Source organism: Saccoglossus kowalevskii, chromosome 6, assembly GCF_978046115.1.
Source record: "Saccoglossus kowalevskii chromosome 6, keSacKowa6.1, whole genome shotgun sequence".
Classification (NCBI taxonomy): domain Eukaryota; kingdom Metazoa; phylum Hemichordata; class Enteropneusta; family Harrimaniidae; genus Saccoglossus; species Saccoglossus kowalevskii.
Window position 1 is genome coordinate 29,426,765 of NC_140646.1, and position 27,251 is coordinate 29,454,015.

The 27,251-nt window shown below is 35.8% G+C and overlaps 1 protein-coding gene across 1 annotated transcript in view; it reads right to left on the bottom strand.

The window, feature by feature from the left end:
- LOC100377633 (neural-cadherin-like) overlaps positions 1-21,121 on the bottom strand; it is a 61,311-nt gene extending 40,190 nt beyond the window's left edge. Inside the window, exons 1-8 of the mRNA XM_085500654.1 lie at positions 19,768-21,121; positions 14,702-14,893; positions 12,112-12,343; positions 11,570-11,786; positions 10,177-10,288; positions 9,570-9,962; positions 8,232-8,464; positions 124-397 (exon numbers count right to left, since the gene is read on the bottom strand). Coding sequence (XP_085356780.1) covers positions 124-397; positions 8,232-8,464; positions 9,570-9,962; positions 10,177-10,288; positions 11,570-11,786; positions 12,112-12,343; positions 14,702-14,893; positions 19,768-21,082 — 2,968 coding nt within the window. The 5' untranslated portion in view covers positions 21,083-21,121. The remainder of the gene's footprint in view (positions 1-123; positions 398-8,231; positions 8,465-9,569; positions 9,963-10,176; positions 10,289-11,569; positions 11,787-12,111; positions 12,344-14,701; positions 14,894-19,767) is intronic.
- Between the last annotated feature and the right edge of the window lie 6,130 nt (positions 21,122-27,251).

The following is a 27,251-nucleotide window of genomic DNA, read 5'->3' on the forward strand; positions in this document are numbered from 1 at the left end:
ATATTAATCTTCATCTACTTACTATGACAGCAGTCTAGAAATGTGAGATAATCTATTTTGGTTTACAATTTATGCTAGATATACTAATCTTTTTTTAATGTGTGATGCATAAAACCAACTCACATTCATAACTTCTTTGCTCAAAGTGTGGCATGTTATCATTGACATCAGTGATTTCAATATTCATTTGACAGATACCAATAAGAGGATCTGGTGCAAGATCTGTAGCTGCAACTGAAATACCGTAGATACGCTTCACTTCACGATCAAAACGTCTAGCTGTAGTGATAATGCCAAGATTAGGATCAATTCTGAAATTGAGATCAGCAGTCTCTCTACGAACTATACTATATTCTACTTGTCCATTAGTACCAACATCTGCATCTGTTGCTAAAACCTGAAAGTTAAAAAATAACAAATCATAACAGAGTAGAGCAACAACAGACTGGAGGGTGTACAAGTACTTTTCATAGTTTTGTCCTAATTTTCTTTTCATGTTTATCATAAATCAAATCTTAGCCACTCTTTTGATTAAGACTCACACATTAATGTTATAGTACTTTGAACTGCATTTACACAAGACAGATCAAGACAATAATTTTTAATCTGTTTTTCATATAATTATAAGAGTTGCAAACAAGCAATGTTTTCCCAGAAAATTGTCTCTGGGTTGTGACTACCGTAAAAGTCCTAATATAAATCACGGTTTATATTACAATACATGTATATCAATTTAAAAATTGGGGTCATTTTTAACCACAACACTTGCAAAGAACAAACAAAACAGTATAATATTTTGAATAGGCGTCACTGATTTGGTTTGTGATAAAAAAAAACATAAAATTATATTTTAATGTAATATGCATTTATTTTTTTTGATTATGTTGGTAACAGAAGGTATATTCTAAAAGAAGGTTCATATAAAAACTAACAGGAATGCATTGTTTAGTAGTAAATGAGGTGGCAGCTTTAAAGCGAGTAGAGCGCGAAGTACGTTTCACACGATGTTACGTTATTTTTTTTCATTAGCAAGTATAATTTGTTATGACTATATTCATCACTTTGAATTCCCAAATAAAGCGTGTAGCGGGTCAAACTGTTTCTTGGCAATAAATATCGTTTTATTAAGAATATTAAGAGAGAAAAAACGTAAAGCTCTGTGAATGGATTGAAACTACTGCAGAAGATAGAAAACTAAAACGGCAGTGTCAACGGATGGGTGCACGCTCTCTGCATAAACGTAAACGATGGCTTTGTTTATTTGGCCAATGTCGACGAGCAACAGATTTCCTGTAATCCCTTCCTCGTCTGATCACCGGCCCTCAACGGTCTCACTTATCATTGATGCGAATATTCCAGCCTAATCGTCCCTTTCGAACCACTCGTGAGGTTGGTCATAATATGACCTAGACGTGCTTGCAATCTGTTGCGATTCCGATGAAAAATTCTTGAAAAATAAATATAAATTGCGTAAACGAGGGGTGAACGCGAAAGTCCTGTAATTTTTCATCGGAGTCACAACAGGCTGCAGGCAAGTCTAAATTAGTAAATTTGACCCCGAGTTGCAGATTTGTCTTTGCCTCGTCTGTCATTGGCGTCTTTGCTTTCTTTCTTTTCATCGTCATTGCGTTAGTAAGATGGTGTTATTAAAATAGAATATAGACTTAGAAAGAAAATGAAACGATTTCTCAGACGAAGTCTTGACTGATAATAATGCTGACAATGGACGTTAGATTAATATGCATTCAAGTTGTTTGCGACAGGAAGCTTGTCACCCGTTCTATCAGAATCGTCAACAACAGAATATTACTGGTAGTATACATTAGCGTTTGAGCACTGGTCTTTCCGAAATTTCGGAAAGCTGGGATGATGAATCAAGGTACAAAGTAACCGTTTTATCAATTATTGAAAAATCAAGGAAAAAAAAAGAAAATTTCCCTTCCCTCTACATTAAGGTCAATATGGACCACCGAAATTTGGCGTTCATTTAAAAAAATAAACCATAATTTTCAGTAATACTGACTTTGAAAATTATGATACAAAAATAATTCCATTCATACCACAAACCAACGTCGTTTTTGTTTACTTTTCATAGCTGTTTCATAAATATCTCTACAGTGGTAAGTCAGAGTGCGCCAATAAACAAAATAACACAAATATTAAAAAATCAAAAAAATTATATGCCTGCTTTATTGACCTTAGAAAGGCCTTTGACAGTGTCTGGCATGATGGTCTATTCAAAAAATTAATCAAATATGGTATAACTGGAAAAATGTATAAAACTATCAAAAACATGTACAGTAAAGTAAAATATAAAGTTAAATGTAAAGAAGGCTTAACAAAACAATTTCAGTCCAATATTGGTGTTAAACAGGGATGTAATCTTAGTCCAACTCTCTTCAATCTTTTTTTAAATGACCTGCCCACTATTTTCAATCCTAATACCTGTGATCCTCCTTATTTAGAAAACTCGCATGTCAGCTGTCTACTCTATGCCGATGATATTGTGATACTTTCTAAAACTAAACAGGGATTACAGACATGTCTTGATAGTTTGGCATTGTATGCTAAAACGTGGAAGCTCTCTGTCAACACTGACAAAACCAAAATTTTAATTTTCAATAAATCAAACAGACGTTTGAATAATGATACATTTTTTCTTGGAGGTATCGAACTTGATACAGTTAAATCTTATAACTATCTGGGACTAGTCATTAGTGCCAATGGTAAATTTAAGGATGGCCTAAAAAACCTTAAACGTAAGGCTCAAAAAGCTCTGTTTTCAATGAAAGCAAAGCTTGGCTCAATACAAAACATAAGTATAAAAGTTTCAATTTCCCTTTTTGACAAACTCATCAGACCTATCCTCATTTATGGTTGTGATGTTTGGGGTGATGAGTTCTCCACTAAATCACCTATTGAAGACGTTCAATTAAGTTATTGTCGGTATCTACTGGGGGTGTCACAACACACACCAATTATGGCCATGTATAGCGAGTTAGGCAGATACCCCCTAGACGTATTTATAAAAAAACAAATAATTAAATATTACAGTCGGGCCATGAATTCTAATAATGCGTTACTCAAGGAAGCTTTTGTGGTTAACCAAAGCATTAAAAGTAAATGGTATCTAGAAGTGACATCATTATTAAACAATATCCAACTATATCATTCAGTTAACAACGGTGATAAACTAACCTCGGCACAAATGAAACAAATTGATTTAGGCATCAAGGATTTATTTCTAACAAGATGGAAAGGTGAGGTCTATAATGATAACCGCACCAAAGCAAATGAGAAAAACAAACTAAGAACATATCGGCTAATCAAATCAGATTTAAAACTTGAGCCATATTTAGTCAAGCTAAAAAACTTTGAACTGCGTAGTGTGCTTACCAAATTCCGTCTTAGTGACCATAGTCTCAAAATTGAAATGGGTCGTCATAAAAAAATCCCACTAAACAACAGGGTTTGTGACATGTGTAACAAAGGTCTAATTGAGGATGAAATGCATTTTCTGCTGGAATGCAACAAATATAATGAGTTGCGTGCCAAACTGTTCAATAAAGCTAAGGATATGATCCCAGCATTTGAAAATAAACCTGCAGAGAAAAAATTCATGGAATTGTTACAGAATGAAAACATTATTATACCAGTAGCACAGTTCATAAGTAAAAGCTTTGAAGTCAGGAAGCAGGGTCTTACTTGACATCTTAATGCCTGCTGTCAATTTTGTAATTTTATATTAGATTGTATTTTAGAGATTTTGTTTTATTTAGTAATTTAGTGATTGTATTTGTTATTTGTTTTTTAGTATATTGTGTTTTTGTTTTGTTTTTTATATATATATATTTCTCCTTGTACTTTGTGACCATTTTCTTTCCCTCCGGGGATTGTGTAAGAGTCAATAAGTAAATAATACAAGTTACAAAGTATTTCAATTCTGGTGGTTAAAATACCAGCTAATCGATCGTAGACCACAAATTTGGAGTCCGTTTATGATATAAACGAAGGCAGACGATTGCAAACAACTGCTGTCATGGCAAAACGTTGCACATCATGAATGATTTTTTTCGCTGCATGCAAATTATTTTCCTTGATGCATTCAACAAAGTTAAAGCTGACGTACAACATTCGTTGCAGAACGCGTGACTGAAAAGTACTTCGCGTTCCACTCGCGTTGAAGCTGCCGCCTATGCTAATGAGCATAATCGTCAGGACGAAACCTTACAACTCCAAGATGGCGATAACGATACACCGTAAATAGGCAGTCAAAACCAATGTGCACGTTACACTATTTAATTTTTCTAGCCAGCGGTGTGATGTGTCTAATCACTGTAAACCATGTGTCATTTGTTTGGTCCACAATTTGTCTTCCATGTGCTTGCCGATCACCGAACAGTGCGGCATGTCGCCGGTACATAGTGTTTACACACTTTTTTTACCGTACCATTTTTACCATTTAAAACTTAATTTTTTATAAGGCATGCCGTGAACATCGACCATTGGGATTTGCGCTGTTTGACCCACCAACCAATAGGAATCATGCTCTTCGCAGAGTGACACTGCGATCCTGTCGCAGAGTGCAATAATCGACATTCGGCGAGTCGCACAATCGCGTCGCAGAGTTAGTTTTTAGACCCCCATACATACATACAAGCAGTGCGATAGCGCAATCCAGTCATGCTGCGTTTCACAACTGCATAGCTTACTTGTTGAAATTGTTGATTATTACTCATCAGTACTGATTATAATAACGTACGAAAAAAAATTTGTTGAATTGTTATAAAATGCAAGTAAAATTCAACTTAGTTTCACTGTAAGCAAATGATTTTGGTCACATGAAAACGCTGGATGCGATTGATATCCGCCATAGGTCGGATAGGTCAAGTCGCTAATTAACCAATCAAAATACTGGATGGTGCCGATGTGTTCGAATTACCATAGTTCATCAAATGTGTAGTTGACAGTTCAGCGACTTCACGGTGAACACAAAACAGAAAAGATTTACTGATGTTTTAGTGCGATCTTTTGCTTTGATTTCTATAGGAAAAGATCATGATTTTTTTTAAATCAAGAAATTAGTTGTTTTTGACAGAAAAACTGAGCATTGAAGAAGAATTTAACACTTTTACTGTGATAACAGCTCATTGTCGAAAACTTAGGTTGCCACCAGAACAAAAGCAGTTTCACTGCGTGTCTTTAATAATACATCTTATCATCGCTGAACAATAAATAGATGTGAATATTTTTTAGACATGTGGTCGGAACAAATGAATATGATTAGGAAAAACTCCCTTTTGGACCAGCTGCATGATTGAAACAATGAAGTCAGTCACGGCCTTGTTGAATTAGGGGTGCAGTTAGTAATAGGTAATTTTTATGTTTACAATTTTTGTCAAGAACTCTTTAAACGTGAAGCCAAATTTGGGGGTGCGGTTACTATTACGTATGTGGTTTATATTATGACTTTTCTGGTAATTTGCATATTAATTTGCATATTAATAAACATAATGTACAGTTATATTTTTTGATAGAAATTTTATGTATACAGTGTTAATCAAAATGAAGTACAACCAATAAAAACTTTATCTTTGTAAACAAAAGTCAAGCCTCTTTTATGTGTCACTAAAAACAACCACATTTTAGTTACTGTCACCGCCATATTGTTCTGAACACCAAAACAGCAACATTGCCAGCTAAGTTGCTGACTGCTTTGGTGTACGCGTCTGATTGTTATCTTATTTGACCCCTTTGGATCAAACTAACACCAAAAGGAGACGTCACACTGATTACGAGAAACACACATAAGTCAAGTATTCTGGAAATCAATTCAAGGATTACACCCCCAATTTCAATGTATTTAAATATTCCGTGTACGTTGCCATATATTATAATGTATGTGATATAAAAATATAAGACACACTGCTATCGGTAAAATGTACGTAATTTTTTTTTTTCACGACTATTTTAATAATTTCACAATGCAAAATTCCAGGTTCGTTGATCCTACAACCCGGTCATATATAGTATGTCAGTGACTGAATGGATTTTCGCTGCGATATTTAGCCAATGTCGAAAAACTCGGGGAAACAGGATCAACTTGTGCCTCTAAGTCGACTGGTCGTTCACGTACAAAGGCGATCACCGAAGTAGTGAAATTTACTGAGTTTTGAAGGCCTACAAAGCTAGATGTCTGCTAGCGAAGTGAAAGGAAAGCTGTTGGATGAGGGTGTTTGTACGCCCAACACACTGCCATCCACAAGAACCATATACCACACATTCAAGCAAGATTTAGACTACTCATATAAAAAAATTTACTTCTATTCCAAAAGAACAGCTAATGGAACATAACATGGACAGAATCATGAATTATATCGACATGATTTCTCAACTTGACCCTCTCTGTGTTCATTTTTTTGATGAGGTGGGAGTGAAACGCACGACGTGCAATCGTGTCTATGGACATGCTCCAGACGGTCAGCCGGCAGTGAAAGTGCAAAGATACGCATCCAATATAAATTTTACCGTGAATTTATTGCATAGCCCACTTGATGTGACCCATTTCAATATTCTCTGCGGTCCTTCAAATGGGATGGAGCTGTTAAAATTATTTGAGAGGGCACTGAATGAAGAAGTAGTAAATGGTCAGCCATTTATTGGAGAAGGCCATACTGTTGTGATGGACAATTGTGGTTTTCATCATGGTAATTTCACCAAACGCATTCTCCGCGAGATGCTCGATGCCAGACAAGTCACTCTCTTGTTTCAGCCTCCATATAGCCCACAATTTAATACCTGTGAGCTTTGTTTTCGGCATCTAAAACGAGTATTGCAAAGAAATGACGTATTTGCTAATCGGTTCACTGAACTCGCTATTCTGGATGCTCTGGACATGAGCACGCCAGAACTTTCTAGAAGTTACTTCCGACATTGCGGATTTTTAATATAGTCTGCTATATACTAAGAAAACCTAAACAAAGTGGCCCTTTTCAGGGCCACTACATCCTCCAAGAGAGATATACCGTTCTATAGTATAATATTTATATTTAAGACAATTCGCGATGGGCTTCTTTCGCGATCAGTAATATTTACGAAAATTTGTGTTCATTATTTTATACACTGGCTTGACAATTGCCAATTCCCATCACCAATTAGACAATGTCACAGCATTTCGGCTATTTTTTCAACAAATCCAAAATCACTCTTGATAATTTTGTTTACTTTACACATGTACTATGACTACAGGGAAACCTCTTATACATTACAACGAGTCGGCATCAGCGAGATTCGAAAGCTAAGCAGTTAGCCAATTCGTTAACGAGTTTGCAAATTGGCTGCCCCAATACTTCTGAGACTCGCTGTAATAATAAACAAAACAAGCACACTGAGAGAAATGTGCTAACTTGAGCTTACTTACACTGCCCACATTGAGTCGAGTGGCACCCCCTCTTAAAAATGAGTTGATCCAAAGGGGTCAAGTAAGATAACAATCTTCAGACACATACACCAAAGCAGTCGGCAACTTAGCTGGCAATGTTGCTGTTTTTGTGTTTGGAACAATATGGCGATGACAGTAAGCTGCCAAATCTTGCTTTCTGAAGCACATGTTAAATATCACTTAATAGCTCATTTAAAAAATGTGCATCTTATCTTTAAACATAAAGCATATACAATGTACTAGATTCTAGCCACCATTTTCCAATCACTTCTCCATAAATTTGATTGCAGTGCAGAGCAGCCAGAACTTTTTGTTATGATTACATTTTGTTTTGAGTTAATATATCCAATACAAAGCAAAAGATAGCATATACCAGTAGCTGTGATTATATGAACAGCATGAGCATATTTTTCAATTAGGTAGTATTTAAAATGCACTTAAAAGACAGAGTTGTGTATATAATCCAGCATATTATAAATTTGTGCTTGTTATAGTGATGCAATTCCAATTGAGAAAATATGGCATAAACTAAACACTGTTTATGACACACTTCATAAAGTGGTACAAAAAATGTACTTGGCAACAAGTGGGTAGGGGGACATGCCAATGGAACCAATCTGTCTGAATAAAACTGAAAAACATTATTAGAAGGAATGTACATAGCTCTTCCATTATTTGCTTTATCATTTCACTATTAAATCATGTCTAAGATTTCTACTACACCACCTTTCTCTATATGCAAAACCAAAGTATATGACATGATCAGTGAGAGTGATAATCAGTTTGTTACCTGGGTAACGGTAGTTCCTACAGGTGAGTTTTCAGCAACAGTAGGATTATAGTTAGCACAGTTATGAAAAATTGGTCTGTTATTGTTGACATCATTCACTTCAATTATTACCAAAGCTTGACTTGTGTGTATGGTACCAAGGCCATCGCAACAAGAGCTGTCGTCTGTGGCAGTCACATTGATTAGATAAGATGCTTGCGTCAAATCTTGTGTTGCCCTGAGTGATATCACACCTAGAAAATAAAACATAGCATAGCAATTCTAACTATGCCCTAGATACTGCACATACTGCCTGGTATGTAATATATATCTGAAAACAATGTTGCGAGAAAATACTCAAATTTTAGTAGGAATAATTCATACTAAATGACAAGTTATTGCATTACATAGTCCCTACAAGTTCTCAAGTTTGAGAAATATATAAAGTTTAAACATGAATGTTCATTGCATGTCAGAAATATGGCTCGAGAGCCTTGTTGAACGAAATAATGTGCATCAAGATCCTATAACATTCAATGTCACATCTGAGAAAGTGAGAAAAGTAGTTTTTGATAAATTAACATTAAATGGCCACCATTCAGCCATGTTAAATCTGATCACCAAACAAATAAATGTACACATGTGAAACATGGTGTATTTGTCTATATGAAATTTAAACATTGTCAGTCAGGGAATGTCACCAATTTTGATCAGAAAAACAAAATGATATGCACTAAAGTTCCATAATGTCTAATGTCTGTACTAATTATGAACAAAAAGTTGCTCGTATACAACTGAGATCTGGTTTCGAAATGGCAGAAAGGCTTGATTTTGATGAATTTTTAGCACTAAAATACCCGGTCATTTCGACCATGCAATTATTTGGCAGATTTTCATGATTTAATTGCCTTTAAAATTCTGCCCAATCGTAGAATTGTGATTTTTTGATTCTTCAATATTTTATCTTACAATTAGGCACAAGTTTAACTGATGAGATATGAATTAATGCAACAAACTAATTAGAATACCGCATGGTTTTGTCGTCTGTTTCACAAACAACAATTTCTGATGGGAATATTATTATTATTGGAGTACAGTCATTTGGTGTTGATGTTTTTATTAATGAACGATTTTCAATTTTTGTAAGGTAAAGCAAATATTGAAAGAGTTTCAACAACTTTCATGATGATAATAGTTGAAATGAATTTCATTTTTTCATGGAATAAACTGTGAGTGTTTTCTTGTCAGCATTATAAACATAAAATGAAGCAAATAAAATACATTTCAATTATTCTAAAAACATACAGTACGGTATTTCTAAAAAGTATGGAAAATGAATATTACATGCTGGGAACCAACCTGTATGTTTATTGATTTCAAAATTTCCGTCTTCGTTACCAGCAGAGATACCATATATCACTACATCACCATCAGGATCAGTAGCAATTACCGTGGCAACCTGAAATCCATCTGGTGCATTTTCTGCTACAAAATACTTGTATGTGTTTTGCGAAAAATGAGGCGGCTCATCATTATAATTCTTGATACGAACATTAATAGTAGCTGTACCAGTTTTACTTGGTGATCCATGGTCTTTTGCTGTTGCTATTATGGTGTACAAGCTATTGGTACTCTCATAATCCAACTTTACACTTGGCCTGATTTCTCCGAGGTTGTTTATTTGAAAAGCACTGTTATCAATAGAATAACTAAGTTGTGCGTTAGTGCCACTGTCACAGTCGGTTGCCAATACTAAGAATAAAAAAAACAAAGTTATTACACATATTATAAGTGTGACCACAAAAGTACATGTACTCGAAAGCACTTATGCTCATTTGATACATTACTTGAGTCAGTGTGCCACTAAAAAAATTAATGCATTAAAATGGCATACAAATATCCAACAGTAATATTGAAAATGCCCCTTCACCGTAGCAAACACAATGCATTGTGCATGTATTCATACCTGTTACTACTTTGACATAAGTACTGGCATCTTCAGGAAAATCTTTAACAGTGTACAAACTTTGTTCAAACCTGGGTGTGCAGTCATTTGTATCAATCACAGTTACTACCACCTACAGAGAAACAGTTGATGACATGGTCAAAGTGTTTTCTTCTTCACTTTTTCAGAAGTGACATCAAATGTATGTAACAAGGATGAACGGAACCCAAAACAAAATTTCTACCAAATTGTTGTTAAATTCTAGTGAGGGATTTTTGTAAGGGAAGTCATGGCAAATGTTCTATTATCTGTATTTATCGAAAAGTGTTTTTACAATTTGCGCACAAAAAAAGAATAATTTCCATGTGTATGCTATAAATTCGCACAATTGATAACAAGCAGCCTCTCGGCTGAGATAGCTATGCTGTTATTCATCAAAATTAGAGAATATTGCGATATCATCACGAAATGAACAAATCTGAGAGAGGTCTACCTGTAGTACCTATATGTATAACATAAAAGCAATCAGACTTGCGGTCGAAGTCGAAAATATCACTTTTTACCAAAAATGACAAAAATATTCATCAAAATTAGAGAATTAAAGATATCACCATGAAATGAACAACTTTGAAAGTGGTCGACATGTAGTACCTATATATATGTAATATCTAGGAAATTGGACTTGCAGTTTTTAACAAGGAGTCGAAAATATAACTTTTTACCAAAAATGACAAAAATATTTATCAAAATTAGAGAATTGAAGATATCATCATGAAATGAACAAATCTGAAAGAGGTCTTCATGCAGTACCTAGATATGTATTATCAAAGCAATTGGACTTGCGGCTTTTAACAAGAAGTCGAAAATATCACTTTTTACCAAAAATGACAAAAATATTCATCAAAATTAGAGAATTGAAGATAGCATCATGAAATGAACAAATCTACGAAAGGTTCACCCAAGGTACATATACACCAAATATCAAAGCATTCAGGCTTGTAGTTTTCAAGAAGAAGTCAAAAAAGTAAAACATTGACACGGACGACAGACGATGACGAACAATCACTCATATGATAAGCTCCACTCGACAAAGTTGACAGCAGACCTAAAAACTTATCCTACCAGCCACAATGTCAGTTACCGCGGCCGCGGTAATAACCCAAGCCAGAAACCCGGACAGGAAAAGGCAGAGCCGCTACATTGACATGGTCAACAGACAATCACTCATATGATAAGCTCCACGCGACAAAGTCGACAGCAGAGCTAAAAATATTATTATTGCCATAAATTTTCACAGTATGTCTGACAAAGACCAACAAGCAAAAAATTGGTACAACTTTTAAAGCTGTCCATTAAAACCTATTTGATGTGGCTCAACATACCGTACAACAGCTACAGCTATAGTTATACTTACATCAACAGAGCTGGATAGGCCATCATAACCTTCTTCTGTAGCTTCTACTTTCAGGTTATACCGTCTTGGACCTTGTTCGTAATCTAAAGCTTTATTGACTGTTATCTGACCACTTTTAGTTCCAATAGTGAAAACCATCTGATCTGATCCTAGTGATATGAATTTATAGGTGACTGCGGTGCCACGGGTGAAGGAAAATGCCTCAACACGAACCACACTGAAAAGATTTGTATATTGAAAGTCAAAAATGAGTGGAGAAGCTAAGACAAAAATGACACAGAATCTTGCTTTATCCATAGCAAAAAGAAAATTGTTCTTATGGAGATTTTCATTCTAGCATTTGAGGCTTGATATACTCATGACTGCATTGTAACACACTCAATGCTCCAGAAGTTGGGTTAAACAAGATAATACTTTTGAAACACAAAATCAAACTATGTTTTTTAGTTTACATGTGCTCTGTTGCATGGGTACTATTGCATAAAATATAGTGACACGAAGGACAGACAATATTAATGTTGAGGTGTGACATCTATACTTACACATAACCAGGTTTTGTATTTTCAGGAACGTCAACATCATATCTTTCTTTGACAAACTGTGGTGGACGTCTCCCACCAATAACAGAGACATATGCTAAAGGACTGTAGTTGACACCATCATTGGCTCTAACCCTCAGGATATACTCAAATCCCTCCTGGTATCTCTGTCCTCTTTGTAACTTGGTACGAATGGTGCCTGTGGTTTGATCCACTTCAAACAAACCTTGGTCATCTGGAGAAAAGAATGAGGTCATCAAAATGTCTTTAGATTTGTCATAGTGAGGTTAACATACCAGAACAATACAGGAAATACAGCATGAAATTATTGAAACTCAAGTAGCTATCCCACACAGAGACACCATACAGCAGCATCAACAATTTGTCTCAAAGATCCTTTTTTAGATAGGACATTTTTTTTACTTTAAATACAGAACAGAAGAGGAGCATATAATCATAAAGCATGTCTTTTGACACCTTTTCTAGACCAGTTACAGGAGATTAATATAAGAAAGAATTCAATTAAACTGGAAAGAACAGAAATAGGTAGTTTTCGGGCATTAAGCCCCCTAGATTTTGACTATTTTGGTCATTTTCATAATGAATCATAATTGAAAAAATATCAGTTGGTAACCTACAAAAAATCTCAATTTCTGTAACATGAAACAGACTTGTCAACTTTTGATGGAGCACTTTTATCCAAAATTCAACACTTTGCCCATGCACATTTCGTTATTTGCCATATTTGTTTTTTGTTACGAAACAGTATTTGATCACGGCATATTTTAAGTCTGAGCGATAAACCATACAGTTTAAAGCATAATCATGTGACTGAAAGCGAACCACATCCTGTTAGTGTCAAGCAATAATGATACAGAGTACAAATCGCATCTGATGTCAAAATTAACTGGAGCCTGTAAATTGGAGTTGCCATCTTTGAGTCAATTAAGGCGGTCATGATGTGGCGATCAAGTTAGTAGTGGGAGAAAATTTAAAATAGTACCAGAGGTACATTACTTGGGGTTTGTAACTACGGTGACATGATACCAAGATCCCGTCACAATCTCGCTCTTGTATAAACGTTCCAACTCAGAAAAAATGCGAATGCGCATGCCCGAGGTAACTAGGATACTGGGATGTCCAGGTGGATCAAAATAGCTGCCCACGATATGACGGATTACGAGAACTATATTTTCTGTACATTTTCGATGTATTACATTTTTCACTATGATAGTGACAAGAAAAGTTTATTTTTTTCATTACAAACCTTGAACATTGATATGCGTCATGTCAGAAGGTCGTAGCCTCAGTCTCGCTATCTACGAGAAGAGACTTGAATGGGATCTTGACATGATATCACCATACAGTACTATGCGAGTTGCAAACCCCAAGTAATGTACCTCTGATAGTACATTGATAAGACGTTTCCTCGAACGAATTGTGAGAGATTTATAAGATGTTCATGACATTTGATATGCTTGAATATATATGTATATAACAATTTTACCATAATTTATGTTTCTGTGTAGTTTATTATGTATTTGTAAAACAAAATAAATTCTGGTGACCAACAATCTTGTACTTGCATGGCCACCAACAATTTGAACTTAGCTGCAAATAGCAAATGGGGTTGGTCAAATTTACAATAACAACAACACAAATATTGTATCACAATGTATCAAAATTATGCAAATTAATGTAGTGTTATTGTAGTGTAGCTACAGTATATTGTACATTGATTTACTGTGAAAAAAAAAAACGCCTACATGATTCTGTAGCATTGAAATCCCCCCAAATATGGGCATGTAATTTATTAATTATTGAAGTATGGTGACCTTTGATACTAACATCATGTCTTACATGATCGGGTGTTTTTCAAACATTAAATTTTGAGATATGCAAATTTATAGTAGTAAGTAACAGGAATTGTATAGCAAATGTACTGTAGTCTATTTTTGGTAACGAAGCAGAGAAACAGACAGAGGAAGCCTGGGTAGAGACATTACAAACCACTGGAACAACAGTAGTTAGCTACAGTAAATATTTTAATCTAGGCATAACTTTTGAAACATTTTACATTTTTGGTAGTCGTTAATGCTATTCAAGAATACCATGTTTTATTGTGACCAGCGAGAATGGGTAAACTCAGTTTTGAGGTCAAGCTGATGTCACCATAAAAAGTGGTAAATACATGTTCAATGCTCGGTTTACATTTAAAAAATTACAATTTTTTTTAAAAATACAAATGTATGCTTATCGGCGATAATCGGAAATTCACAAAAACGTTTGGCTGGCTCAATCCAGGTTTTTGATTGGATAATAACCAACTTGACCTAGCAATGTGTTTGTTTTTATTGCTCTATACTTGTAATTACTAGCAAAAAAAAGCCAATGCACATTGCACAAAAAGAATTTTTAGTAGTTTTTGTTATCACAGGTAAAGTGTTTGCGACACCTATGTTAGAATCAAATCAAGTCCTTTCTCTCTCGCCTAAAGCCTAAATTACAGTGATTCCTAAATTAGAACTATTGTTATCCCCTACAGTGAAAACAAATTACTCTACAGTAAGTGAATGATGTGTTTGCTGCTCACCTGATGTAGAATCCAAGTTATAATTCAGAGAATTACTGTCAGCATCACTTGCTTGTAACTGATATATGGACACACCAGTTGGAGCATTGGTAGGTACAACTGCATTATACGGGTACACAGGCATAGACCATTGAGGAGACTCATCATTCACATCTTCAACAGTAATTACAATATGTACTTCGTTTGATACATCTGAAATAAATAACATCTTAGTAAGCAGCAATTCAATCATTTTAGAATTGGTTATAAAAGTTGGTTCAACCAATGCTAGAATTTTTACTGGATGTTTTCTTAAATTGCAGGAATTAATTTAATTAAACTCAAATTGCGATTACAGTTTTTGTGGTAACCATAAAATGTTAAATTCTATGAAATAAATCCAATTAAATATGAAAAATAATATTCATGACTTGAAGATTTAATATGAAATGAATGGTACTATTCTTTGGGTTGAAAATGACCTATGTGTCACTACAGAAGGTATTTGATTCAAGTTTTCTATTGTTACATATTTGTCCCACTGATCATCACTATGAAACACAGATACAGCATATTGACAAAAGGTCACATCACTTAGTGTTTCCCCTGCAAGATCAAGAAGCCACATATCTGAAATTTACTTCAAATTTCTCGCTTGTCAATGTAATAATTTTCAGTAAATTTTCACAGCAAATGAAGCAATTATGTTGCATACACAGTCATGATAACAGCAGAAATTGCTCCCGTGTGTCAATTAATTGCAAAATAGACGAATTAATACATGTTTTATGTATCATACAGTATTTATGTACAAAATTATTTGCATAATTTTGCCAAGTTGTGTCCAGCCACTTTTCTATGGGTAAAGAGATGGTAAACATATGCATAAAAAACTGACTGCATACAAGAAACTCATATTAGATTTGTATACAAAAACAGCCAAGCATGTACAAAGTTTCAATCCACTTGAGCAAACTGCTGCAAAGACATACAATGAGCTTGCTAAAACTAATAAATTATGCAAATTAGCTAATAATTATGCACATATTATTTACGAGCTTTTTCATACAATGATCTATACAAACATCAACCATAAACAAAGTTGTAATCAATTTAATTTGTAAAGATATACATGTACAAAGTACAATTTAAAACATTAATTATGCTGATTGCACAGATTTATTCAGTCATTTAACTACAAAAACAGTACATGTACTAATATACCAAATTTCAATCCATCTGAACAAAACATGCTGAAAGTAGTTGTCTAGATTACGGTAATTTCAAAGTAGGGTTAGACACACTGTATGCAAGTACTAAAGCATTTCAATGAACAATTAGTATGACACAGATTAAACATGCTGAAACAATCTATTATTGTGCTGCGAGGGGGGCTAATCAATATTCACAGATATCTACATGCTCAGTATACACCAAATCTCAAACATTGTAGCAAACTAATTAGTATGCAATATATGCAATATATAAATTTGCATACACAGGAACCAAAAATTATTTCAACACTAAAGTCTGTTGCCTCTGCTAAGCTTAATCTTGCTTTTGTCAGAAATTGAGCAACAAATCAAATTAAACAAATTAAAATTGTGTAGTTTTGAAAAGTATCAAAAACCTATCCCAAAGTAAAAACAATGAAAAACCCTGCAGGTTTACTAATCAATATGATTATAACATAATGCACTTCCAGATTTCTGTCTGATTAATGAGAATCAAGTCAAAAGTAATGCTAATTTAGTCTGTACATGGTTCAGAATTGTCAGCGATGGAGATTACAAGATGGTCAAAACTTTCAAAAAATCTAACTAAAAATAGAATATGCATGTGCATTTACCGGTATGTAAATTACTACACTCATCGTTTCTTATTTGTTTTACTGTATTTGCTCCATCATTAGCTTATGCACTTATGTAAATGACAGAGGTATGTCTGATTGAAATAAGTCAAATTATGATCTAGCAAATAATAAATGGAATATCTCTGGTACATGAAATAGTTTTGGACAATAAATCACCATTTTAAAGCTTTACTGGGAAACACTTGAATGTGTTGGAAAAGTTGACTGAGGATACAGTATTACGGTACCAAAAACAATAAATTGCATAAATAATTTGAGAATTTGTTAGCATTCATACTGGTATCAAAATATACAACACAGGTCATGTTTGGATTACTCAATGATGATTACCCATTATTCCACCTTGTGTTTAACTGAAAATACAGAGTTAATAATTAGCTCCAGACTTACACAAAAGAGCTAAATGATTTGTTAGCGTGGTACGAATGTCTCCCGTCGACATGTTAATCCTACCATTATAAATACCATAAATATCAGAGTTGTTTATGGTCAAAGTAAGTAATATTTCAAAGATCCAGCATACAATAAATGCAATTCTTGGCTTATGTGCTCTTCTATTGGAGAAGAGATTCCAATAAAGCAAATACAGTAAATGTACTTTTTAATGCAATACCTGATTAAAATAATTTAATTTTGATTATGTCGTATATAATTGCATACTTTAATTGAAGAAGACAAGAGAAATTTAAACATCTGAGGGCCAGACATGGTTTATGATTATATATTGGGTCAACAAATAAAGTTATTGAAAAATCATTAATTATTAACGCATGCCAGTTAAAAATATGGACACCAAGTGTTGATTTAAGTTTGGTGAACAAGAATTCAGTTTTCTTGAAAAATCACAAATTTAATGACAATTACTAAATAAATATAAAAAAAGCTGCATGTCGATTTTAGAAAACAAATTATTATTACCTGTCCAGAAACATTTTTTTTTTTTGCCTGAAGTACTTATTTACATTTGTGTATTATGCATAAAATACAATAACTATTTGCTTTAGTTGTGGATCAGCTAACTAGAAATACTTGATGATAGAAGCCATCAGCAAAAATAATAACTGGTCAGTTGTTGTGACTACCGGTAATATATTACTACATCAGCTACATCTCGGTTACTAGAGGTCTTCTAGTAACTGCAGCTGCATGTATATGTGTATTAGTACAAGTGGGACTAAGTTACAACACTGCATCTTATGTTGTACGTGTTTCACTTCACATAGCCTGCTGAAGCTGTTTCTTCCCATTCATTTTGGCTATTCTTGGAGGCTTTCAGCAGAAGATGTGTTACAGCAAGTCTGAGAAGTATTGGGGCAGAAGTACGAGAGGATGGAGCAGCCTCCACAATGCAGTGACTCTTCTCTTTTATTTTATTTACAGATTGTCTCAGAAGTATTGGGGCAGCAAGTGCGCAAACTTTCTCACTAATTTGCTGACAACTATGGTTTATTTATTTATTTAATTTGGATAAAGCCAATATCAGATCATAGACATACAGCGGATATCGGATATCGAAACAAAACATTTTATATTGATGAGTTCACATATAGCCCCTCCCACATACACCATCCTGTTCCCCATATCAGTGCACTTTATGACTCAGCTCATAGTTATTACACCATGTAACTGTTTATGTTACATCAGAATACCAACACAGCTGGCCAGGTTGGAGGTGACTGATATATCTTTCAGCAAGGCTTTTTCAAAAGGCACCAATGCAAGCTCCTCAAGAATCATTGTTTATTGCTTTGGAAGATCTCTGTCTAATTCAAGTCCTGTCCAAGAGAACATTTTGTCAAAATCTTTTTTTTTTTCAAAGATTTGCCATTTGTAAAATGTAGAATGGTGTTTCATGCAATTGTGTCTTACAACTGGCACACTGATAGCGGGATTGTGGTTGAATGTAGTGATTAAAGTTACTCAAGTGCTATTAAAAACAAGTCATTGAAAATGACACAGTCCCCGTTAAGTTCTCTTTGTGCTTGTCATATTAAAGCGGAAGGGTTGTTGCGAGTGTGTCCTTGAAACTTGAGTTCCAAGTGGCATATATAACAGATTGTTTATTTACATCAAAACACGTGTTTTGTGTCGTAGAAATATGGCCAAAATAAAAACAGTAGTTATTTGGCCATCTTTGATCCGATTATGAAACACACTGATATGTATGATGTATGTGCCAAATACAAATAAAAATGATACATAAATTGTGGAAATATAGTAGTAAGGCCAAAAAGTCAGATGGCTGTCAATCGGCCATCCTTGACCAGATTTTGAAACAAATTGTCATGGACATGCATCCTAACATGTATGTGTCAAATTTGAATGAAAAGTGACAAAGCACGTCCAAGATACCGCATAAAAAAAAAAAAAAAATGCCTGCCAGTTTACCATCTTTGATCCAATTGCGAAATAAATCGTCTTGGACATGTATCCTAACATGTATAATCTATGTACCAAGTTTGAATGACAACTGACAAAGCATGTCCAAAATACAACATTTTCAAAAAACAAGATGGCTGCCAGTCGGCTATTTTGAATCGAATTGCTAAACCACTGCATGTGCATATGTCCCACATAAAGTACTAGGCACATGCAAAGAATGAACGGAATCGGTCCACAGGATTCTGAAACATGACGTTGGACAGACTGACAGACGGACTCACGAACAGACAGACTCAGGAACTCACGGACGGTCGGGACATGTATCCTAACATGTATGATCTATGTACTAAATTTGAATGAAAACTGACAAAGCATGTCCAAAATATGACATTTTCAAAAAACAAGATGGCTGCCAGTCGGCCATTTTGAATCGAATCGCTAAACCACTGCATGTGCATATGTCCCACATAAAGTACTAGGCACATGCAAAGAATGAACAAAATCGGTCCAAGGGATTCTGAGATATTACTCCGGACGGACGCACAGACGGACGGACGGACGGACGGAGACCGAATTATAAGTCCCCGTTTTCGGACTTCGTCCGAACGGGGACTAATAAGGATAGCACTTATGGTCATAGCTAGAAGAAACCAACAGCAGAAGACAGGCAGTAAAATTTGGTGGGACATTCACAGAGAAAATAAGTGTTGTAATATTGAGTATAGGCCCTCTTGAAGTAATACCAATGTGAATACAAAAAGTTGTTGATATTCAGTGAGTGGGATAATCGCGTAAGCAGTGGGCTGCCGGCTGTCTCATGAAAAAGATAAACACTCACCTGAATCACCTTCCTTAGTGATTTCCACTGTGAATTCCTCCTCTGGGTTGGTTTCATGATCCAATGACTGGAGGACAGTGACCTGACCAGTACCATAATCAACATAAAAATGTGGATTCAGTGGTTCAATCATTGTGAATCGGTCTCTAGTTGGATCGCTTGGAATATTATTGATGTCAAGTACTAGGGTACCAACGTCAACATCCTCTCTCACTGACGCTCTCACTTCAGGCAGGGTATCTCTTCTCTTCCTCGGAAGTCTACCTCCCCCATTTGAGGCTGCAAAACTCATCACATCTTGAATAATCTCTTCGTATCGTAAACTGTCATCAACAGGGATAACTGTGATTTTCAATAATACTGGAATGCCATACTGCACTGGTTCACCCTGATCTCGCACCAAACATGTTAGTTCGTAGTCTTTCGCTTCCAGAAATGAAGTTACGATTATTTCACCAGTTTTGGGCACAACAACAAAATCTGGGTTGTGAGAAGATAGACTATACACCAATGCCGCGTTTTTTCCACTGTCTAAATCGGTAGCATGAACTTGCAAAACGCTTGTTCTTCTGGCAGTAGTTTCCGGAATGCTAACGGAGTAAAAATCCTGATCGAATACTGGCTCATTGTCATTTTCATCGATAACACTGATGGTTAAATCGACTGTCACAAAGTCTGACACCTCGCTAATTGTTGTGGCTTTCACTTTAAAATTGTATTCACTGACATCCTCGTGATCTAACACTTCTTTGGTTATAATCTGTACATGGTTCACACCTTTTTTGTGTAAAAGTTTTAACCGGAATCGATCCGTGTGCTCGCCTATAAGAGAATAATCTAATTTTGTATCGTTCGTTTGCCAAGGCGGCAAAACGGCAAAAAAATCGTCAATGCGAACGACGGCTCCGACTGCACTATTTTCTTTAAGTGCGCCAACATATTTTTCGTTTTTGAAGTTAATAATATTCTTACTGTCTATGATGTAAACGTTAAATATTTCCTGCCATGAGTTTGTATCTGTCGTTTGGTCGATACCAAGAACGACTACAGTGTTGGCACGATTTGTTAACTTTCTTCGCGTTGTTACGACGCCGTCCGACGACACTTGAAAAATGTTCGCGGCATCACCGAGCGCATTGATTGAATAATTCTGCCCAACGTGCCGCAACCTGGCTATTTCATAGCCTGAATGTACATTATTGGGCACTGTTAGCCTCGGTAAAGTCGCACTATGGATTACATGTAAAGTAGCCGTAAACGCTACAGCGAGATATAGCAGAACTGGAGCCCGAATCGCCCGAACGGCCATGTTGAAAAGAATATCCACGTCGAACACCGAAAATCGCAGCCACACAGAAAAGTTCAGCGAGTAACGCAGCAGTAGTACTTACGATATATAACTGAGTCTCTGTATTACAATCACTTTAAATTTATCAAAGCAACTTGTTGGCTCTCAACAAATCCATAAAACAATGGTGTCAGCTAGATCCCGCGAAGTACTACACCGCTTTAAAACTGTTGGTTGTCCACTGTTGACAATCTAACGGAAGGTTAATACTAAAACTAACAACTGGCAGCTAGGTCGTTAAACACTAATACGTAGAAAATACACGAATCGTAACTATAACCCACTAGTACTGCAATCAGATCAACTTTACCGTAAAGCGATCTCAAGGAGAGTGGCAAAAGTTACTCATCCCCGTTCACACTGCGTACAAAACGAGTGGGCCTTTTGAAAATACCGTTTTTTATTAATATTCAGATACTTTATTCGGCTCCGCCCCTCCGGGAAACGCAAATTAACCGGGCGACCAGAATACCGAATTAATACCGTCTCACTTTCTTGCTGCTTTTAATTGGTATTCCTATATTCTGCAATTTCTCAATTATTTACATCCTATTTTGCCGAAAAACTATGAAATTATAGTCACTCGAGCGAATGTTTAAAGAGGTCGAATAATGGATGGAAGAGCTATGGCAAAGGTGTGCCTTATCGATTAGTCCGGACGACGATGATGTCATGTTTATACTATGACAAAGTACTAATATATTAAATTGAATAAAATATTTGCGATTATATTACAATAAAACAATTTAAAGACATTGGAGACAATACAACTGTGTTAATTCTACACATATAGGGGGAGTGGATACAAATATGTGGAAAATAATCTGAACTTTGCAAGACTCCGCCATCATGATATCCAAACGATGCTGTTCCATATATGGAATGTGTTTGCAAATGATTTCAATCATTAATTTTCAGCGTGAAACAAGTAGCGTGGTTTAAACATTAACTTTTCTTCTTTATTGAACTCGGACTGTAGACTAATAGAACAAATCTTGTGGACGTACTGCGTCAGCTGTAAGAATGTAACAAATACTAAGATAGGAAAACACAAATACCAATTTATCTGTGATTTCTGACAGTCACAATCAAATTGAGAAGATCGTATAGTCGGAAAAGCTTCCTACATCGAGAATGATTTAGCAATGCTTGGTGCTAAAAACCTCACTTGTCCGAAATATATGACAGCTTTATATTTACGTTTCCTGTACTTGGTAAATGCTGGAAATTAATAACGAAACAATTATTTGCAGTGTAAATATTTACAAACTGTAAAGTTTATTATGTTGACCTTATTGCAATATACCCTCTTACGCGAAACACTTGTCAGGGCGTGTTATTGAAATAGACGACTCGGAATCGGAAAATACGACCACAGTCCAAAATTTCAGACAAAAATGTAACGCGCTTGGCCCGCAAATATACAGCACGCCACATATATATTGACAAACACCATCAATAAGTTTAGTTCTACCCTTTTAAAAAATGTCACTTGCAATGACCCGATAATTTTGGACCTTTTCCATTCGTTCTTAGCTTAGCTTGAATGCCAATTTTATTGGGACAACATGTCTTATAAAAGGATGTAATTGAGTCACTATTTACTATGTTTTCGTTTTAATGTTTATGTAGCTTCTGATACCATTATGTTAATTGCGAAGCACAACATGTCATCTCTACCCTAACACACTAGTAGTCACACATATATAGAAGAATTTTTGACCAAATATCAAGTTTATTACTGTAAACAATATATTTTGAGTGCAGGTCAAACAGGTCTGCCGGACAGTCTCTTTAGTTCCCAACCAAACCGACAAGAGCGAGCTTGGGGAGAAAATAACTAAAAACCTGTCAGCAGTCAAAGTTCTGTGCTTACAATAACGAATGTGTGATCAGGTCACATAAAATAACGATGAAGAAAAGCAGGGTGATTGAAGAAAGAACAAAAATAATATACGTCAATGCACAAACTAATGTCTATTCACCTCCAGTCTAAATACTGCTAGGGTATAATCATATACCGGTATATATAAAGGAGAAACTTGGACTAAATTCGAATGGACTTTGGGTAATTGTATAAATTGATTACCTCCTAAGTATACAGTATACGACATAATTTTGAAACAGGTACCATGGATCCTTATAAACCATAAAATGCATTTTGCGTCATAAATTGATGATTACGAGTATATATATATCTTAAGACGTCATTTTGCCCAACATTTGGAGTACAAGTGTAATATTTGTAGTGCAGCATAATATGGAAAAAGAAATTGACAATACAAATGTAATTGGCTTCATATCTTTGTTCTCGAACTCTCAATACAGATGTATTTAAATAAAAAAAACACAATTTTTTAATTTGGTTTTAGAAGATACATGAAATGTAATATCAACGGCGAAGTTGTTCATATTCAAAAATATATACTCAATTACTAATGACCCTACAAATTTACTCACTCCAAAATAGATGAATAAAATAAAGCCGTGTATTCACACTTACACTACACTAACGCCGCTAAATTATTAAATATATAGCAAAATTTAATTTTAACTTGATGCCGTAAGATTTAGAAAAATCTACGAATAATTGTGAACACGGAATGACTGGATTTTAGGCTAAAAACATTCCTGAGATTTAGTGAGTATGAGTGAGAGTCAATTGTGTACAAATCAAGGTTCGATTGTTCGAATGTAACCTTACGCATAAAGATTACAACTATACTACACGAACTTAAGCTTACAAATAATAAGAAACCACGCAATTGTACCATACACGGGCTAACTCATGAGGCAACAGTTCGTGAACTTGAAGCGAGATCTGCACGTTGCCGCGTTCAATCATCAATCAATTATTTTGTTCATGAACGTACTACATGTAACAGTACGCCGATGCTTTGTTTAACGTCGGTAACACACAGAGTGACAATACAGTCGAACAAAACAAAACAATACTGATCAAACTATATACATGTGCATCCGTGTTGTAGTACCGTATGTAAGGTAATAATAAAAACAGCTTAGGGAACATACAAAAAAACACAAAAAAACATTATACACATTGTGCGTTGGTGTCGCAGATACAAAGTGCAGAAAATGAAAAACGAATACTAAGATATTACACGTAGTGAACGTCGGTGGTGTCGCAAGATAGATATAAAAACGATCGCAGTTAGGTATTTTACCGTAGATGGCGCTAAGTACATTTTATTAGAACGATTTGCACTTCATGTCTAATATTACTTTTCACCGTGATCTGACTAGCCATTATTAAGATTTATGCATTTATGTATTATATATCGTTAGTTTCAAAGTTCAGAAGTAATCATCCTAATTACACTACCAGTGTATAATGACCGAGAGGCTCAAGTGACTGAGATCCAGATGTTGTGATGTCGTCTATAGTTGCTTGACAAAGTCATTAGATTAGAGTGAACCCAGCTTTATTTTGTGAACAAGAATCAGTTCGGGTAGAATACTAGTTTATGTTTTGCAACTTACAGGGCATATCTTGATCGTTGTCATTGGAGGAAACACTATTGCCTTTGTGTGTGTGGTTTTTGGTTGACCGGTGATATACATTGACATATATATACATTTTATCATGACTATTTAGTCAGGTCAGTAGTACATACAATGGGGAAACTGGACCAGTTTTTTGTAGTGGTTCTTTTATGAATGAAAATGTCTCAATCTCATTTGGCTGGATAGTTCTCATTTTATAGGAGCACTTCCCTCAGGGTCTGTCTCACCTCTTTGGACAGGATCCAACTCCATCTCAGCACAGACATAATCATTTTTAAAACATATTTTTCAATGGGGAAACTGGACCAGTCTTTTGTAGGGGTGTTTTTTTATGAGTGGAAACAGCTCAAACTCATTTGGCTGGATAGTTCTCATCTCATTTGAGCACTTCCCCGGGGCCTGTATCACCTTCTCGACAGGACCCAACTCCATCTCAACACAGACATAATCAAATTTAAAACATATTTTCCCAGTGCCCCTCAAAAAAATATGAAAGGCCCTTCAGAGATAATGGAATTTCCACAACGATATAGTATAATTACTAATTGATAATTTAAAAACATCTATATTTAGAGAGTTGAAATATATAAACATATCCACAATGTGGATGGGCATGTTGTGGGGTCCACAATGCTTCTCTGAAGAAGGAGGTCTACTCCCCTGCACGGTATTAGGATAGGGCATGAAAGGGTGCATGATATGCTTGGTTGGCTAAATGGCCACAAACGTTTCAACATCTGAGAGCGACAGTTATTTCCTACTAGAGAAAATTCAGTATGTTGACTATGAATGAATGCATCGATCAGCTGTGAGCTGAACTCATATCACCAGAGTCAGTCCAGAGTGTCATTCACCATATCTTGAATGAACCAATCCCAGAATCAACGAAGAAGCTCTTGCTAAAGCCTTTACAGCATGGATGATATCACCCTCCCTCTTGCCTCATTGCGAGAAGCGAAAACGGAAGGTCGGAGCCCGACTCCAATCCAAAAACACTTTTTGAGCAATTCAGGACTACCAGAAGGACATAATTTAATGATAACAATAAAGGTGAGCTTATTGTGTCGTGCATCAAAATTCACTATATACTCGCAGAAGAGCTTTTGGCTCTTAGAGGATTTAAATTTCAACACGCTCTTAAGATTTAACTTCAGAAAGTCAATACTGCTGGCAGTGAGAAGTACACAGATCCGGCACTTTATCACAAACAGGAGGCAGTCCTACAAGTTCATGAGATCATTAAGTCACTAAATAGAGCTTTCCTCACTATTAGGACATTCTCCTGCAAATGAACTCAATCTACAGTTGTATAACCAGTCAAAAAACAATGAGCGCAAACATGACTGCTTACATGGTTACTCCAGGGAAGACTTTTGGTAGGCCCACAAGCCAGAATACCATTGTATAGGTCAAACGAAAGTGGGGATAGTGAAGTGGGTGATAATCCAGAATCATCATAAACAGCTACCAGCCCCATTCATCATCTATACCGACTTCCTGGCTGCCCCCAGTTAGCCAGGCTGGTGGAGGTATTACCTGAGGGTAGCCTTTTATGGCCAGGGTCTTCCTTGCTGTAACCCCAGCTTTTCCTGAAGCCACCTTTCAGGGATCTCATGCAGTTGAAGGAGAGCGAATGTGCTGAGATGGGGTTGAGGTATCACAAAGCTGTCTGGCAGTATGGGGGGGGGGGTCACCAATCGTTGAGCACAACCACGACCATCACTTCATAATATTAGGTGATAGGATCGCCTGTTTAATTAGCATATCTAAGGAGGAAGATCTGAAGAAAGTTGAGGCTCAACTCGCTTCATAGTCACTAGAGTTGCAAGACCTCTGGGCACTCTCACATACGTTAGGCATGATGTCCTTCCTGGATTTGATGCTCCACTAAACCTACATGAGCTCCAGGTGTTGGACAAAGCTACGCAGACCATCCATGGTAAACTTACCAACAATCAAGTGAAAGTGTGCAAATTGAATGAATGACATGATTGCTGAAGGAGCAGAATAAGCTTGACAACACTGTAGATGAGGATTCAAGGTGCAAACTGAAAGGGGTTTAATGAACCTTAACGATGAGCAGGTCGCTACACTGCACACGTTTCCAGGAGCAAGGCATTACAAACTTAATTATATTCACAGCGATTGGTCTGGCCATCCTGGATAGGTAGTACACATGGAAATGAAAAACCAACCTCATTGGAGGTTATGTTGATGAAGTGTGATGTGACAAACCAAACAGAGAAGTTCAGCTGATTTTTTCAGAACTGCATATGGCTTTTATTCCATGCCATTACCATTTTCGGGAGTTGACTTTTGTAGGATGTTTTCTGAAATATGTTTTGCTTGGATTGAGCCATATCAGTATCACTCCTTGAAACATGTCAAATTTGTTGTGGGGTCTTATCATCTCAACAAGCATTGGGTCCATAGGCTGATAAGATCAATGCAAAAGTAAGCTTATTGTATCCTTATTGTAAGCTTGTATGAATGAGACCATCTTACTTGCCTAGTAAGTCCTCTATAACTTGTTCTGGATCTACTGTCAAGTCTACCTCAGGAATTGCAAAAGGGTTGGTGATATTGTAGATGACCTCCTCGTCCA